Source organism: Lynx rufus, unplaced genomic scaffold (assembly GCF_022079265.1).
Source record: "Lynx rufus isolate CCGP_SWC_20201006 ecotype Redwood Valley unplaced genomic scaffold, mLynRuf1.p SCAF_16, whole genome shotgun sequence".
Classification (NCBI taxonomy): Eukaryota; Metazoa; Chordata; class Mammalia; order Carnivora; family Felidae; genus Lynx; species Lynx rufus.
Window position 1 is genome coordinate 4,434,638 of NW_025814830.1, and position 16,110 is coordinate 4,450,747.

General features: G+C 54.9%; 2 protein-coding genes and 4 non-coding genes across 11 annotated transcripts; all 6 read right to left on the minus strand.

The window, feature by feature from the left end:
* Window positions 1-88: 88 nt before the first annotated feature.
* RPL13A (ribosomal protein L13a) lies at window positions 89-3,832 on the minus strand. Its single transcript, XM_047077649.1, has 8 exons — window positions 3,803-3,832; window positions 2,106-2,178; window positions 1,615-1,680; window positions 1,332-1,433; window positions 1,056-1,141; window positions 819-878; window positions 406-528; window positions 89-204 (listed from the first exon to the last, which is right to left on the minus strand). Exons 1-8 carry the CDS (start codon window positions 3,815-3,817, stop codon window positions 118-120), a joined length of 612 nt encoding a protein of 203 aa, XP_046933605.1. The 5' UTR covers window positions 3,818-3,832; the 3' UTR covers window positions 89-117.
* LOC124512010 (small nucleolar RNA SNORD35) lies at window positions 666-752 on the minus strand. Its single transcript, XR_006962045.1, has one exon. It is a non-coding gene; the product is annotated as a small nucleolar RNA SNORD35 (small nucleolar RNA).
* On the minus strand, window positions 948-1,019 carry LOC124512008 (small nucleolar RNA SNORD34). The gene has a single exon (XR_006962043.1). It is a non-coding gene; the product is annotated as a small nucleolar RNA SNORD34 (small nucleolar RNA).
* Window positions 1,209-1,293, minus strand: LOC124512006 (small nucleolar RNA Z195/SNORD33/SNORD32 family). Its single transcript, XR_006962041.1, has one exon. It is a non-coding gene; the product is annotated as a small nucleolar RNA Z195/SNORD33/SNORD32 family (small nucleolar RNA).
* LOC124512007 (small nucleolar RNA Z195/SNORD33/SNORD32 family) lies at window positions 1,972-2,055 on the minus strand. Its single transcript, XR_006962042.1, has one exon. It is a non-coding gene; the product is annotated as a small nucleolar RNA Z195/SNORD33/SNORD32 family (small nucleolar RNA).
* FLT3LG (fms related receptor tyrosine kinase 3 ligand) lies at window positions 2,807-13,214 on the minus strand. 6 transcript variants are annotated; one of them, XR_006961776.1, is made up of 9 exons: window positions 13,159-13,214; window positions 12,779-12,845; window positions 11,895-12,005; window positions 11,646-11,699; window positions 11,293-11,436; window positions 10,678-10,816; window positions 8,359-8,540; window positions 3,803-5,087; window positions 2,807-2,868 (listed from the first exon to the last, which is right to left on the minus strand). XR_006961776.1 is itself a non-coding variant. In XM_047077645.1 (8 exons), the coding sequence occupies exons 2-8, from the start codon at window positions 12,809-12,811 to the stop codon at window positions 4,838-4,840; spliced, it is 876 nt and encodes a 291-aa protein (XP_046933601.1). In that variant the 5' UTR covers window positions 12,812-12,845; window positions 13,159-13,207; the 3' UTR covers window positions 4,821-4,837. The 6 variants fall into 6 exon arrangements, 4 of the variants coding, with proteins under 4 accessions (XP_046933601.1, XP_046933603.1, XP_046933604.1 ...); XR_006961777.1 differs by lacking the exon at window positions 11,895-12,005; XM_047077645.1 differs by lacking the exon at window positions 2,807-2,868 and having other exon boundaries at window positions 4,821-5,050; window positions 13,159-13,207.
* Between the last annotated feature and the right edge of the window lie 2,896 nt (window positions 13,215-16,110).

The window sequence follows — 16,110 nt, forward strand, 5'->3', positions numbered from 1 at the left end:
CCAGGCTGCCTGTGGCACCTAAACAGGGGCCCCCGGAGTCCCCCACATCCTAGGGCGGCGATGGAGGAAGCGCAGGCCAGGCCAAGCATGAGGAATAAACAGTCAATTTTATTGGGCTCAGACCAGGAGTCCGTGGGTCTTGAGGACCTCTGTGTATTTGTTGATTTTCCCCTCCACGTTCTTTTCGGCCTGTTTCCGTAGCCTCTGTGGGGTGAGGAGGACAGATGCCGGTCGGTAGCTGCCGCCTGGGACGCTCCTCCTCCCAGGACCCCACCCGATCCCACTCCCCTCCCGGAGCTGGGCCTCAGAGAGGCCTCCGGGGGCTGAACCACCGCATCCAGGCACGCCCCCGCCCCCAAAGGCCCTGCCCGAGCCTGGTGCCCTTAGCTTCCAGCCCATCCTCACCACAAGCTGCTTCTTCTTCCGGTAATGGATCTTGGCCTTCTCCTTCCGCTTCTCCTCCAGGGTGGCCGTTACTGCCTGGTACTTCCAGCCAACCTCGTGAGCCAGGCGCCCCAGGTAAGCAAACTGTGGGGGGAGGGGGAGAAGTGAAGTGGAGCCAGGGTGGCTAGGGGACAGGTGACAAGCTGTCACAGCAGACCCTGCTTTTCTCAGCAGGCATGAGTCAAGACACAGCCGCCCCCGTAAGGGCTCCCCGCCCCCTCCTCCTGGCATCAGCTGAGCCATTGGCGTTGTCGGCACTGCCAACAGTGGCATCCGCAGACCATCGTGAGAAAGAGACATCATCTGCCAGCCTCCGGGACCTCAAGTCCACCCCCCCCCCCCCGCGAGACCACTCCATGTAACCGACAGCTCACCTTCCGTGTAGGCTTCAGCCGCACAACTTTGAGGGCGGCGGGAACCACCATCCGCTTTTTCTGTTAGAGAAGGAGAGGGGCTTAAGAAACCTGGAGTGAGGGACAGACAGGGGACAAGGCTGGCTGGAAGAGCGTCTCAGTCAGTGCTGTTCTCACGAGGATCAAACAATGTAGGTACAACTGTGCAACATCACGGACGCCGCGCACACGAATGCGGCACGGGAACGTCACGCTCACCTTGTCGTAGGGGGGCGGGATCCCATCAAACACCTTGAGGCGGTCCAGGGCGGCCTGGCCTCGCTTGGTCTTGTGGGGCAGCATGCCTGTGGGCAGAGGGGCGGCAGGCTCGCTCACCGGGGCTCACGAGGACCCCGCCCCGCCGGCGCACAGGCGGCCTCAGATGGTAGTGCATGTGGAGTCATCTCATGGTTGGGGAACTCGAACACGAGTGGGAGAAGTCCTCATCACTGGCCACCCGGCCGTCCCCGCCTGCGGTCCTCGGGCCCAGCTCACCTCGCACCGTCCGCCAGAAGATGCGGCTGGGCGCGCGGAAGTGGTAGGGGCCTCGGGATGGGTTGGTGTTCATCCGCTTGCGGAGGAAGGCCAAGTACTTCACTGCGGAGAGAGAGCAGCGCGAAGGCTCAGCCCCAGACACATGCACATCCACACTCCCAGGGGCCTTTTAGGAACTCACGCGGGCACCTCCCACCACCTGCGGGCTCACTTTTGGAGCCAAGGAAGCCTGAGGCTCTCCCAGGTCAATCCTCTCTAGCCCTCCTCCCACGTCCGAACTTACACTTGTTTCTGTAGAAATTGCCAGAAATGTTGATGCCCTCGCAGCGCACGACGACGACCTTCCGGCCTAGAGAAAAAGGAAAACGAGGTGACGGAGGAGAACAAAAGCTAGGTAGCCAGCCGAGGGCTTTACCTACAAACTGGCCACCACATACCTGCCCGGTTACGCCGAGGACCCGGAAACAGGGATCCTCCCCTGTATGAACTGACCGTAAGGCACAAGAAACCCAAGACCCTGGCAGGGGATCCCCTTGCCCTACCCAAGTCACAGAGCTAGACTTGTGCTTAAAATTAACAGCCAAACAGGAAAAGAACGTTCCATGTTGGAGCCCCCGACCCCGGGACAGGGAGGGGCTGGCAGGTCTCAGAGCGGTGCATGGGGTTGATCTCATGGTCGTGAGACTCAAACGAAAGATGGTGATTGTTGCTCATCACGGACCTCTGGTTGGGACTCGGTGGGGGGGGGGGGGTGGGAGGGCAGAGCAGACTTACCCAGCAGCACCTGTTTGGCCACAATGGCCGCCAGGCGGCCCAGGAGATGGCCTCTGCCATCGAGCACCAGGACCTGGTGGAGATGGGGGGAGAGCTTAGACACACCCACGGCACTGACTACCCACCCCCCAAAGCAACCATTGCTTTCTACTTGATTCTTTCACCTTCTCCCCCAGAGCAATTCCTATCCATTAGCACGCCTGGAAACTAGGACCCAAAGCCCATTTTACAGATGTGGCCAAGCAAGCAAATGGGGGACTCGAGACTTCAGTAAATGGAATAAAACAAAGACCTTGCCTCACATCTCACAGCTGCCTGAAGGGCAGGAATTTAAGCCCAGATTACATTCAAGGCTGAGAGAACGTGCTGGGATTTGAACAAAGACTGGCAACACTCTGTCCACGGACCCAGTTAGAATTTATCATCGGTGACACCAGCTGCGGGAATGCTGACGGATTCACTCTCTCCTGATCTCAAAGGCAAAATCGTTTCCAGCCCAAACTGAATAGTAAAGGAAACGGGCCCAGTGTGGGTGAGGCTCTGCGGTGTAGACAAAAGCCTGTGCTGGGTTTTACATGGACTAACTGTGTCCCTGGGTGAACTGCTCAACACCGAATCCTCAGCTTCTTCACCACGAGCAAAGTCCCCACTCTTACCGAGTGCTTGTTATATACTTGTGATTGTTGGAAGGCAGAAGGGTACAGAATCTAAAGCCAGACTTCCTGACAATGTGACTTTGGCTAAAAATCTCCAGCCTCCTCACCTGGAAGATGAGGATAACAGTATCTGCCTCAGGAACGTTATGGGAAGGTCAGGGAATTACACAAAATACAACACAAGCCGTGCCAGGAACACGTGTTCAGAGAACTTCTCTACCACTTTCCCCAGGGCACACACTTGCTTTTTCCTTCCTCAACCACTCAGACTCCTTACGTGAAATTTACACGGGGACCATTTCCCCGAGCCATCCCCTCCTTTACAGAAAAGAAATGACAGGAGTGCGGGCACTCAGACCTAAGCTTCTGTGCTGTGTCCCTCGAGGTCCCCAACCTCCCCTCCCCCCACCTCCCGTTTAAGAACAGTGTAGGTCCCGGGGTTGTGGAGCCTTTTTATTACAGGTCCCTCCTTTCAGATCTTTAAAATCAACCCCAACGAGCAAGAGAAAAAGAGGAATTCGTTCCAGCACGCCCTGTAGGCGAGAACGCTCTGGACCCACTGCCTAAGTTTCCTACGAAAACGCTCAAAGCTGCAGAACACGGATTAGCAGTCCCACGAGGTTGAAGCAACGCGCGACTGGGGCATGTTGGTCAGTCCTCGGCGTCTCACCGCCGCGAGGCCGCCCAGGCGCTTTCTGCGTGCTTCCCCGCCGCTGGGGACACACGGGTCTCATTCGGCCAAGGGACAAAAGCAAACGAGACCTAATTTTAAACTAACTCTTCCCGTGCTGGGAGCCCCCATAATCACCCCTAAAGGGAGGAACGATGCCGCATTTTAGCCAGTCACCGACCAAAAAAACCCCCCGTGTATCTCCTATTTCCCCCGTTGCAGACTCTTCTTTGACCAAAAGCTGCCCCGTTTCGCTCAATTAACCTAGATTAGATCTCACAATACACCTACGAGGGGAAAGAGGGTATAACTCGGCCCCGGCCTGGATCCCACCCGGCCCCACGCCTCCCCGGCCCGCGCGGAGCCCGCACCTGAGCCTCCGCCATCTTCGGCAGCCGCCTAGGAAAGGAGGAAGGCTCTGCGCAGGGTTTCTTATCCCTTGAAACAGGGGCGGAGGAAGTGACGCCGCATGGGCTGTGCGGGCAGCTTTCCGTCTTTGCATTGGTTGAAGCGTCTAGCGCGTGCGCAGAGAGGCCCCGCTAGAAGGCGGGTCGTCTCCCGACTGTCCAATCCGGGTCCAATTCTTCTCGCCGGCTCTTAGATAGCCATTGCTGTGAGGGGCGAGAGATCACGTGGGGGTAGGACGGCTCAGCTGGGGCGGGGCTGGCCAGCCTCGGCCGCCATATTTTTGAGGGGCTGCTAATCTCCCTCTAGGGCGGGGGCTCGCCTGCTAAAGCGAGCGCAGGCTGCAGGGCACGTGGTGGCCCGCAGAGGGCAACGAGGCTTTCTGTTCAGGGCCCAGTCTAGACTGGGTAGGTCTGGGTCCGGTGCCTGGTGTGCCTCCTTATGACCTGGCCAAACCCCTCGCCTGTCTAGACCTCAACGTCCTCATCTGTAAAACAGGTGGAAGTCGTTTTCCCTATGCGATCCGAGAGTGTGTGAGGGAATGACTCCAGATGGCTTCTGCTGCGTCCCTTACCTGCGATGTCCTCCTCTCCAGCCCCACCTTCTAATATCTGGCATGTCACAATCCCAGAGCTTTTTGGCTGGGGTCCTTTCCTCCAGAGAGCTTCCCCGGTGTCTGGGGCTGGCCCGGGTACCTCCTCTGGGCTCCCACAGTGCCTGTTCTCCTGCCATCAGAACGTGTCACGCTGTACTGACCCCAGAGGGGTCCCGTGTCTTCTCCCCCATAGATCAGGAGCCCTGAGGGGGCTGGGTGGGTTCTGACCCGCATCTGGGTCCCCGCAGTGCCATGCACTGGCTCTGGGCCCCAGGAGGCGTCAGAAAACGGCTACTGAATGAAGCATTGCGTTAACCGAAAAACCGAGACTCACAAGCAAACTGCCCCGTCCACACCACGTCCCACCTACAGACAGGCCTGGCCAGAGCTGGTAGAAAAGGATGATTTATATACAATTTCCTGGGGACAAGGACTTTGTACAGAGGGGGATAGGTGGGTCTGGGGCTGGCGTTGGGGGCTGGCGTTGCCTCCATCCTGGGGGGAGAGTGAGCGGGGCAGCGTGGTCGAGGAAGGAACCAGTCTCTAGCTGACTTTCTCCGAGTCCCGGCTCTGTGTCCTCGGGCAGGTGATTCCTCTCTCTGGGCCTCAGTGTCTTCCTCTGTAAACGGGATGATACATGTGTCTGTCTCACGGGGCTGCTTGGGGGGTCCGTGGAGAGAGGAGAGGAGAGGATCAAGTGCAGGGCTACTGAAAACAATTCCATTTGCAGTGAGCGCTCGCTGTGTTAGGGCATCGCTGTCCGAGACAAGACGGTTCTCTCAGACAGTGATGGGAGCAGCGGGATCTGAGCTCTCCCAACACAGCCACAAGGTAGCCCCATGTGAAGGTGAGCATTCCAAGGCAACTAAGGAGCTGACTGTTACATTTTACCTAATTTAAACTTAGGCAGTGGTGTATTTCTTAGGAGAGCAGGAAGCAGAGTGGATAGGAGCAAGGATGGGAGGAAAACTCAATGGATGGCCTTAAAAAAAAAAATTGTAGGGGCGCCTGGACGGCTCAGTTGTTGGTTAAGCGTCTAACTTGGGCTCAAGTCATGATCTTTTTTTTTTTTTTTTAAATCTTTATTTATTTTTGAGAGAGACAGAGACAGAGCAGGGGAGGAACAGAGAGAGAGGGAGACCCAGAATCCCAAGCAGGCTCCAGGCTCCACAACCCCCACACCTGTCACCACATCCCCCCCACCCCCCCCATGCAGGGCTCAAACCCACAAACCGTGAAGTCATGGCCTGAGCCGGTCAGACGCTTAACCGACTGAGCCCCCCAGGCGCCCCTACAGATGAAGCATTTCTAATAAAAATTTAGTGTCGCATGCACACTGGATTTTAAAGACTTGGTATGAAGGAATGAGTAAACTATCTTGGGGCACCTGGGTGGCTCAGTGGGTTGAGTGTCCGACTTCAGCTCAGGTCATAATCTCGAAGTTCGGGAGTTCAAGCCCCACGTCGGGCTCTGTACTGACAGCTCGGAGCCTGGAGCCTGCTTCAGATTCTGTGTCTCCTCCTCTCTCTGCCCCTACCCCACTCATGCTCTGTCTCTCTCTCTCAAAAATAAACATTTAAAAAAATGAGTAAACTACCTCAATAATTTTTAAAAATATTGATTACATATTGAAATGACAACATCTTGGATACACAGGGTGAGACAAAATATATTAAAGTTACCTGTTTCTTTTTACTTAAAAACATGTGGCTACAGGACGCCTGGGTGTTAAGCGTCTGACTTTTGATTTTAGCTCAGATCATGATCTCACAGTTTGTGAGATCGAGCCCTGCATGGGGCTCCACGCTGACAGTGTGGAGCCTGCTTGGGATTCTCTCTCTCTCCCTTTCTCTCTGCCCCTCCCCTCTCCTCTCAAAATGAATAAACGCTAAAAAAAATTAAATTTAATTAAAAAAAATGTGGCTACTAGAAAGTTGTTTTTTTTTTTTTTTTTTAAGTAATCTACATGCCCAATGTGGGGCTCGAACTCACAACCGTGAGATCAAGAGTTACATGCTCTACTGACTGAGAGAGCCAGGTGCCCCAACTATTAGAAAGTTTTAAATGACATGTGTGGCTTGTGTTCTATTTCTGTTGGACAGCCTTGCTCTGAGGGCTTTGTGTGTGCCACTTAACCTCCAGACAACTCTATGGTAGAAAGAATATTATTAGAGTCTTTTGTACAGATAAGGAAACTGAGGCAGAAGAGGGAAAGGCTTAGATGCCCAGAAAGCCCAGAGTCAAGTCTTGGCTCTGTCACTCATGTGCTGTGTGACTTTCGGCAAATTATTTACTTTTCTGTGCCTTGGTTTCAGCCTCTGTGAAACAAAATAAAAATGACACTAGCAAAAAAAAAAAAAAAAAAATGACACTAGCTTCTCAATTCAGTAGGTTAATTCGTAGAAAGCCCCAGCATAAGGGCCGTAACTCTAAGGCATTATATGTGTGAACAATTACTGCAAAATGCTTCTTAGAGTCCTCTGGGCCCATCAGGAACCCACTAAGGCTTTCTGTCGTTTCTCCCTCCTGGCCCACCTGCCTCCTGCCTTCACACCTGTTCTCACCTTCTTTTTTCCATCACTCACCTCCCCTGGTTCCCTGCTACCCTGGACAGGAAGTCCCAGCTCCCTTGCTTGGTGTTTGAGGCCTAGATTTTCACACCCACACTCCGCTCACAGCTTTTTCACACCTGGAAGTCTTTGCAAAGATGGTCCCCTCCGCCTGCTTCAGGAGGTTACTCTCTCCTGGCTTGCAGACTCCTGTAGCCAAATGTCTCCCCTGGGGCCCCCTCATGCACCCAGGTCCCCGCTGAGCTCACTCTCTTTCCCTAATCTCCCTTGTCCCTCAGGTTCCCCACTGGGCCAGACCCAGGGTCCTCTGTGCCACCTGCCCAAGCCTGTCAACCTGCAGCCCTGTTCTTTTTGTCTTGTTTTTTAAAGATGTGCTTTTTAAAGATTTTATTTTATCTTTTATTTTTTTTTACATTTATTTATTTTTGATAGAGAGAGACAGAGCACAGGTGGGGGTAGGGGCAGAGAGAGAGGGAGACACAGAATCTGACCCAGGCTCCAGGCTCTGAGCTGTCAGCACAGAACCCGATGCGGGGCTCGAACTCACAAACCGTGAGATCATGACCTGAGCCAAAGTCGGACGCTTAACCGACTGAGCCACCCAGGTGCCCCTATTTTATTTTATTTAAAATTTTTTTTAATGTTTCTTCATTTTTTGAGAGACAGAGCAGAGTGCCAGTGGGGGAGGGGCAGACACACACACCCACACACACCCACACACACACACACACACACACACACACAGAATCCCAAGCAGGCTCCAGGCTCTGAGCTGTCAGCACGCACCGAGCCCGATGCGAGCCTCGAACGCATGAACTGTGAGCTCATGACCTGAGCTGAAGTTCGACACGTAACCAACTGAGCAACCCAGGTGCCCCCTAAGGTTTTCTTTTTAAGTAATCGCTACACCCAACGTGAGGATCGAACTCACAACCTGGGGATCAAGAGTCGCCTGCTCCACTGCCACGCAGGTGCCCCCGCCCTGTCCTTCTTGATCCCTGACTCTTGAAACTGCCTTTCCCCTTCTCTCCATCCCCATGGTGCCAGTCCTGGCCCTGACTCAGGCCTTGTCCTCTCTCCCGGGACCCTCGCCCAGCATCCGGTCTGTCCGGTCGTCATGGCCCCAGAGTGGTCTTCCTCATCCGGAGCATACTCCCCCCCTCCCCCCCCTGCCCTACACACACACAAAGTCCAGAGTGCTGGGCTTGGTGAAGGATTCACCGAACCGAGTCAATGCTCCACGAGCCACAGGGGCAGCACATCCCGGAGCCTGGAGGCGTAAGCGCCTGTGGCCTCCACAGGGTCAGTGTCATCCCCTCAGACCTCCCCAAGCCCTCTGTCCGTTCTTCTGGCTCACCTGCTCCCTGGGGTAGGGCGTTCTCCATCTCCTCCTTCGCCAGTGCAGGCACCAGGCAGCGGACATCAGCAAGAGAGCCACAGGCAACAGCAGCAGGAGGAGCAGCAGAGGGGCCTGAGGGGCTGGCAGGGCTGTGGCCTCCAAGGCCCTGGGGCTCCTTGGGGGCAGTGGGGTGGAGGAGTCTGCCGGGAGAGAGGAGGCTGGGTGAGTGAGGAGAAGGGCTGGGTCAGAGAAGCGCAGAGCAGGGCAGAGCAGGGGAGGGACCGAGAGAGAGAGAGGGAGACGCAGAATCCGAGGCAGGCTCCAGACTCTGAGCCATTAGCACAGAGCCCGACGCGGGGCTCGAACCCATGAACCGCGAGATGATGACCTGAGCCAAAGTCGGACGCTCAACCGACTGAGCCCCCCAGGAGCCCCTGGAGAGATATATTTCTAGGGCTTATGTATTGATTTGTTTATTCCTCTTTTTCCTCCAATCGGCTGTGAGCTCCATGCGGGTGACAGGAACCTTATCTGTCTTATTTATTGCCAGACCCTACTACTTAGTGCTCATTAAGTAATATTATAATAGCTTAATTTCATAAATTAAATATCTGGCCAAATGACAAATTGACAAATGGGCAGATAATAAAACGGCCAAAGACCCTTCCTTGTACACGCTCACCCCATTCTCTCTTCCCTTCACCCACTGGGCTCCAGCCACATGTGTCCCTTCACTCTTCCTTAAACACATAGGCAGGTTTCCGCCTCAGGGCCTTTGCACCGGCTGTTCCCTCATTCTCAACTTTCAGTGACTTTCCAGCCAACCACCTCAGACCATGCTTCCATCACCCTGTTGTAATTTGCCTGCATAGGGGTCCTTATACTCAGCTGTTTTCCTCTTTAATTATTATCCTTACATGTTTATCGTCTTTCTCCTCAATTAGCATATCAGCCCCCCATGTGCAAGCACTTGGTCTTGCTCTGGGCTGTGTCGTCACCAAGGACATGGTTCATAAAATGTGGTCAAATGAATGAATAGTCATAAATGTAAGTACCAATGACAAATGAAGCTTGATTTAGATGGCAAAATGATTGGAAGTGTGGGGAGAAACAGAAAATTAGAATGGAAGGTAGCTTAAAAAAAATTTTTTTTAATGTTTATCCTAGAGAGGGAGAGAGAGCGCGAGCTGGGAAGGGGCAGAAAGGGAGAGAGAGGGAGACACAGAATCCGAAGCAGGCTCCGGGTTCTGAGCCACCAGTCCAGAGCCTGATGAAGGGCTCAAACTCACAAGCTGTGAGATCATGACCTGAGCCGAAGTCGGACGCTTAACCGAATGAACCACCCAGGCGCCCCAAAAGGTAGTGTTTAACCATCCCTCTCAAGGGCACCAGACGGGCTCAGCCAGTGGAGCGCGTAAGTCCTGATCCTGGGGCCGTGAGTTCCAGCCCCGGGTGTGGTATAGAGAATACTAAACGAAAACAGAAATAAAAACCAAACAATCTGACAGATCTAGTAACAGATACCAGGACAGGAACCTCCAAATAATATCACAGTAAGGTGGGGAGAAAATATGTACACACAGATTCAACTCGGATCCTGCCAAAAAATAATCTATTTTTTTTCCCCCTTTTCCTCCTAAGACAGGGTCAGGTACATAACGGATTATGTACTTGGCCACAGAGTAAACCTTACTATGCTGAAGAAGTCATGTTTTCACAGGGCGTAGTCTCTCATTATATTCTGATTATGTGATTTCCCATTGATCCTTTAGAGTTGGTGAGTCCCCTCCCCCAGCAACTGTTGACACACCTCCTAAGAGAGTCTGAATTCACATGTGTCAGCAGTGTGAAATGCACACTGGTTCCTAAAGATTTAATAGGGGACAAAGGACGTGAAATGTCACACTAAATAATTATTTATTTATTTTTGTAAGAGCCTATTTATTTATGGGCCTGGGTTCGAGCCCTGAATTGGGCTCCTCGCTGATAGCACAGAGCCTGCTTGGGATTCGCCTCTCCCTCGCTCTGTCCCTCCCCTGCTTGTGCTCTCTCTGTCTCTGTCTCTCTCTCTCTCTCAGAATAAATAAGTGAAACTTGGAAAAAAAAACCTGGAAAAAAAAAAAAAAGAAAAAGGCAGGGATGACTCTTCCCTTCTCAGAGATGGGTAAACTGAGGCCTAGAAAGAGGAATGAACTTGGGGGGACATGCCCCAAGGTCACACAGCCAATGGGAGCAGAGCAGGGTCTGGGATGGCCTGAGGGGAAGGGGTGAGGGGCTGTGGGATGCGAGAGGTGAGGGTAGGAGGTGGGGGCTTGGGGGGCTTGGGGGGGCCTTTACCGGGCTGACACTGTAGCTCCAGGCACCCCGAGAAATTCCTGCGGGTGATCCAGGGCTTCAAGGCCGCCAGCTGCTCGGAGGTGTCCTGCAGGAGGTGGGAGATGTTGGTCTGGACGAATCGAAGACAGCTGGGGAGGGGCTGGGGGCAGGGGAGGGAGACGTCACCACCGCATCACCCTCCGCTCAGGCCAAGGGCCTTCCCTGCCTGGCAATGCCTAAGAGGGTCCCTTGAGGGTCTCCGAGGGAGAGTGTGGACCCCTGCCCCCAGGATTGCTAAGGGGAGATGTCCTTAGCGATGCACAGCAAGCGGGCCCAGTCAGATCTGGGTCCCGAGGGGTTCGGGTCGCCTCCTTCTGGTTGCTAGAGGAGAGAACCCCTCAGCAACGCCCAGCAACGGGCCTGAGAAATCAACTCAGAACTGGAGCATTAGGCCCAGGACCCTCGCCATCCTTCAGTGCCCAGGGAAGTGTTCTTTTCAGCAGTGGGGCCCCCCGGGGGGACTGGGGTTCCAGCCCCACCACCCGTGGGTTGCTAGTCTAAAGAAATCTCCAGTAAGTAAGCCCTAGGAAGGCATGTCACGCACTCCCCTAGCTGTCTCCCAAGTTCAGGGCTAACCTGGAAGGCACACAAGGTGACAAAATGTATCTCGGTGTTGACCGCCTCCAGCAGGCTTTGCATCTGGGACCCAGCCACAGCCTTGAGCCGACCCATCCAGCGCTGGGCCAGGACCAGGCGCCAGAATGGCCCACAGAGCTCGTCCTGGGAGAGAAAACCCAAGTTCAGGGGCCCGCCGGCGGAGGGGGCTGGGGGCCGGTGCTGGTGGGGCTGGAAGGATGAGGGGCCAGGGCCTGGGGTCCTGCATCCCAGGGGAGGAAGGGGCAGGTCGGCCAGCTGGCGAGTTCCTCCCCCCCCAGGGGTGGTGCTTCCTGAGTCTACCCCCGCCCCAGCCCCTCCCATCTGCGACTCACGTCCTGTAGGTTGGAGGCGACGGTGACTGGGTAATCCTGAAGCAGGTAATCAGACTATGGGAGAAAACAGGGTCAGACCCGGCTGAAGACCGGAGAAAACGGAACTGTGGAGACCCAGAGAGAGGGGGATAGGGAGCCACAGAGAGAGAGGGGGACAGAGAGCCACAGAGAGCCAGACACCTAGAGGGGGGAGCTTAGCCCCAGTGGGCGCAGAAAGGCGCACCGGAGACGATGGGACCGGGCCCTCACCAGCTTTCGGATGGTGACCTTGAAGGTGGAGGAGATGGGGCTGTGGCTGAAGGAACAGTCGGGGGACCCGCGGAGGCCAGGGCTGAGCAGTAGCAGCAGCAGCAGGGAGGTCTGCGGGCGAGGCACGGGGTGGGGGCGCCCTCTGTTGGCTCCACACGCACCCCTCACCTGGGCACTCACCCCCCACCAACCCCGGCCCCCTTCTCTCTGTCTCCCCTCTTTCTCCCTTCCCAGGTCTCCTTCCCTCTCATCCAGCAGTCGGCCTTCCTGCTTGGGGCTCCCGTGCCCGCCTGGGACCAGCCCCCCCCCCCCCCGCAACGCTTCCTCTCTGCCTGTATCCGATGCTGGCCCCGTCCGTCTCCCCAGCTCCCCATTTCCCCGCTGCGCCCACGGCTCCCCGTGTCTGCTCACCTCAGCCCGCCACTTTCTCTCTCTGTCCACCTACCTGCCCCTCTCCGTCCCACTCTCCTCTTTCTCCACGTGGGTCCTGCCTTCCCCATTTGTACCTCCATTTCTTCCCCGACCCTGTCCATCTCTCCCGTACCCCTGTCGCTGTCCCCCACCCCTGTCCAAGTCCCCCTCCTCGGTGCATGTCTCCCACCATTGTCCGTCTCTTCCCTGCCCCGTGTCCCCCTCCTCTATACATGTTCCCCACCCCTGTCCGTGTCCCCCACCCCTGTCTGTGTCTCCCACCTCTGCCCATGTCCCTCTCTTTTGTACGTGTCCCCCACCCTTGTCCGTCTCTCCCCTGCCCCTATGTCCCCCCCGCTCTGTGCGTGTTCCAACCCCTGTCCAGGTCCCCCACCTCTCCATCTCCTCTCTCAGATCTGCCCATTTTGGTCCGGCTCTGCCTCTCCCCCAGCTTGCCCCCCAGGTATACGCACAGTTGGGCTCCAGGCTGGCGCCAGCACTATCATCTCGGCCGGAGGCCCCTCATGCCTATGGCCAGATCTTGGAAGGGACAGAAGAGGGAGTCTCAGACCCCCACACCCCAGCCCCTTCCTCACCCGCCCCTTCACCTCCCCACCCCTCCCTCGGCTCCTTGATGTGGCTAAGTTTCCGCCTCCTACTCCCTCGGGCTTCCTGCATGAGCCCCAGTTACGGTGAAAACTCATCTCCCCTTCTAAGAACCCCGACGTCCGGTCCCCGGAACCCTCCCCAGGCCAGGGACCCAGGAACCTGACCCCCATCCCTCCTCCCTCAGCCAGGAGGGGGACCCCAGCCCCGCCCCTCGGGGACCCGGAGTCCATTTCTCCTCACGCACCAGGCTTGCCCCGGCTGGGCGTGGAAGGGGCCAGGCCGGGTGACAGCCAGAGATCGAAAGCGAAAGGAAATTTTGGGGGGCGATAGTGAGCCCGGGGTGGATCGGGCTGAGGCAACGGGCGCCACCTGGTGGCGACAGGTGGCGTCTCACGCGCGCCCCGGAGCACCGAGTTGGGTTGATTCCCCGGTGGGACCCACAGCGAATGGGGAGCGGGCTCCAGCCAGAACCAATGCACACGGGGCAAGGAGAAGGTCGCCCTGAGGACTTCATCCTCTCCTTGAATGGGGAAGGCTGGTCCGAGGGGCGCACAGGAGTCAGAAGGAGGAGGGCCGAGCGCTGGAAGAGATGGAAGGAGAGCTGGGAGGGGAGAAAGAGGGGAGACAGAGAGAAGGGGGCTGTGTGTGTGTGTGTGTGGGGGGGGTCGTCCAGGTGAGGGGTGCGAGTGGAGCCGACAGAGGGCGCCCCCACCCCGTGCGTCGCCCGCAGACCTCCCTGCTGCCGCTGCTACTGCTCAGCCCTGGCCTCCGCGGGGACCCCCGACTGCTTCAGCTACAACGCCATCTCCGCATCTCCACATTGGATGCGTGGCCTAAGCGTAGCTTCTGGGAGCTCCGGGGTTCCTTGGCTTGTGTCTGCATATCTCCATCTCTGCCTCTGTCTTCACCTGGCCTTCTCTAGAAGTGTCTCCCCTCTGGGTGTCTCGTGTAACAACACTTGTCATTAGATGTTGGGCCCACTCGGATAACCCAGGATGATTTTTTTTTTTAAGTGTTTATTTATTTTGAGAGAGAGAGAGGCAAAGAGAGAGGGACAGAGAGAATCCCAAGCAGGCTCTGCACTGTGAATGCAGAGCCAGTGCAGGGCTTGAACCCACGGACTGTGATATTATGACCTAAGCTGAAGCCGGACACTTAACCAACTGAGCCACCCAGGCGCCCCAACTCAGGATGTTATCTCGAGATCCTTAAGTTAATTATATCTGCAAGGACCGTTTTTCCAGAGAAGGTCGCATTCATAGGTTCCAGAGGTGAGGACAGGGATGTATCTTTGGGGGGGGGGGCACTATTCAAACCACTACAGCCCCCCCCCCCGCCGGGCTGTTTCCCACCTCTGGGCCTTTGCACATGCTGTTTCTTCTGCTTGGGATTCTCTCCCCCTCTCCCTCTCTGCCCCTCCTGCGTGCGCTCTCTCAAAATAAATAAACTTTCCAAATAAATAAATAAATAAATAAATAAATAAATAAATAATATGATGTAGCAATGCCACTTCTGTTATTTCTCCAAAGGAAATGAAATCAGTCTCTCAAAGAGATATCTGCACTCACGATAGCCAAGATACAACCTAAGTGTCCACTGATGGATGAATGGATGAAGAAAATGTGGTATATATACACAATAGAATATTATTCAGCTACAGGGGCGCCTGGGTGGCTCAACCGGTTAAGTGTCCGATTTCGGCTCAAGTCACGATCTCAGGGTTCGTGGGCTCGAGCCCGGAGTTGGGCTCTGTGCTGACAGCTCCGAGCCTGGAGCCTACTTCAGATTCTGTGTCTCCCTCTCTCTGCCTCTCCCCTCCCTTGCACGCTCTCAAAATAAACATGTTAAAAATTAAAAAAAAAAATTACTCAGCTACAAAAACAAGGAAATCCTGCTGTTTGCAACATCGCAGATAATAAATCTGGAAGGCGTTGTGCTACGTGAATTAAGCCAGACAGAGAAAGACAAATCATGTATGGAATCACTTCTACGTGGAATCTAAAAAAGTCGATTCATAGAGTCAGGAATTAGAATGCTGGTTGCCAGGGGCGGGGGAGGGGGGGCTGCCAGTAGGGGAAATGGGGAGATGTTGGTCCAAAAAGTACAGAGTTTCAGTTTTAAGATGAGTAAAGTTCCGAGGCTCTAATACAGCATGGTGCCTATCATTAACAAAACCGTATGGTACATTTGAAATTTCCTAGGAGAAACGTTTGTTTTCCTTTTGGATATATCAGAATTTTTTTTTTTCCAGAGGCACTGAGCTAAGAGAGTGGATCTTCAATGTTCTCATCGCACACAGAAAAGGTGACTTTGTGAGGCAATGGATGTGTTCATTAAGTTGATTACGGTTAACTGTTTCACGACGTATAGGTATAGTAAACCAACACGTTTTATACACTTAAAAAAATCAGGTCGTATCACCGAAATATATGCAACCTTTGTCAATAATACCTCAACAAAGCTGGAAAAAAAAAACAAACCAAAACCCTGAACGCACACGGCACCTTCCTTGGGAAGGTGGCCGCCGTCCCTCACCCTCCCCTTGCACATGCGCACTCGGGTTGGATAGGGTGACATCTCTGGGTACCCTGAGCTCCTTCTCATATCATAACACCTGTCACCTCAGGTTATGTGGTATCTTCCAACCAGAGCTGAGCCTACCTACCTCTCTTCTGCTCACACACCTTCTGTGGCTCCCTATTGCCCTTGGAACAGCTTTCTAGCCCTTCTGCCGTGCCACTCACTTCCTCTTTATCTCCTCCCCGTTCGCCCACACCAAAACTCTTAGAAGATCCTCAGTCTCCAGGTGGTTCCCCACCCCCCCCCGTGTCCCCTCCACAGTCGCACAGATTATGGGTCTCCCTGGCACAGGCCAGGAGCTTGTTGTGTTGCTGGGGTCTGACCGTCCTCTGGGCCTCTGGCTTTGTCCTGCCAGGGCCCGCGACCCAAGGGGACTTGGGGAACAGGTCTTGTTGCATCAGGCCTGGCAAATATCACTTTTAGCTCTGGCTGGGTCATTGTGGGAGCTTGGCCAGCCCCTTATCCTCAATAAGCCTCAGTTTCTTCGACTCCAACCTGGAGGTAAATGAGAAAATATAAGGTCCCTTCCACATCCGTGCTTCTCTGAAGCTCGTGCTTGGCCCACCCATCCCCGGAAGAATTGTTCACAAACATCCGGGGGCCTTCCTCTGCAGGA

Excerpts from the sequence above, each read along its gene's own strand:
- RPL13A (XM_047077649.1), bottom strand. Across the intron at positions 1,681-2,105 it reads GGCCAAACAGGTGCTGCTGG|GCCGGAAGGTCGTCGTCGTG; the intron begins GTAAGTCTGCTC and ends CTTTTTCTCTAG. Across the intron at positions 529-818 it reads GGCTGAAGCCTACACGGAAG|TTTGCTTACCTGGGGCGCCT; the intron begins GTGAGCTGTCGG and ends CTCCCCCCACAG.
- FLT3LG (XM_047077645.1), bottom strand. The coding sequence starts at position 12,811 with ATGATAGTGCTGGCGCCAGCCTGGAGCCCAACT. Across the intron at positions 10,817-11,292 it reads TCACCTTGTGTGCCTTCCAG|CCCCTCCCCAGCTGTCTTCG; the intron begins GTTAGCCCTGAA and ends CCCTGCCCCCAG. Across the intron at positions 8,541-10,677 it reads GGAGCTACAGTGTCAGCCCG|ACTCCTCCACCCCACTGCCC; the intron begins GTAAAGGCCCCC and ends CTCTCCCGGCAG.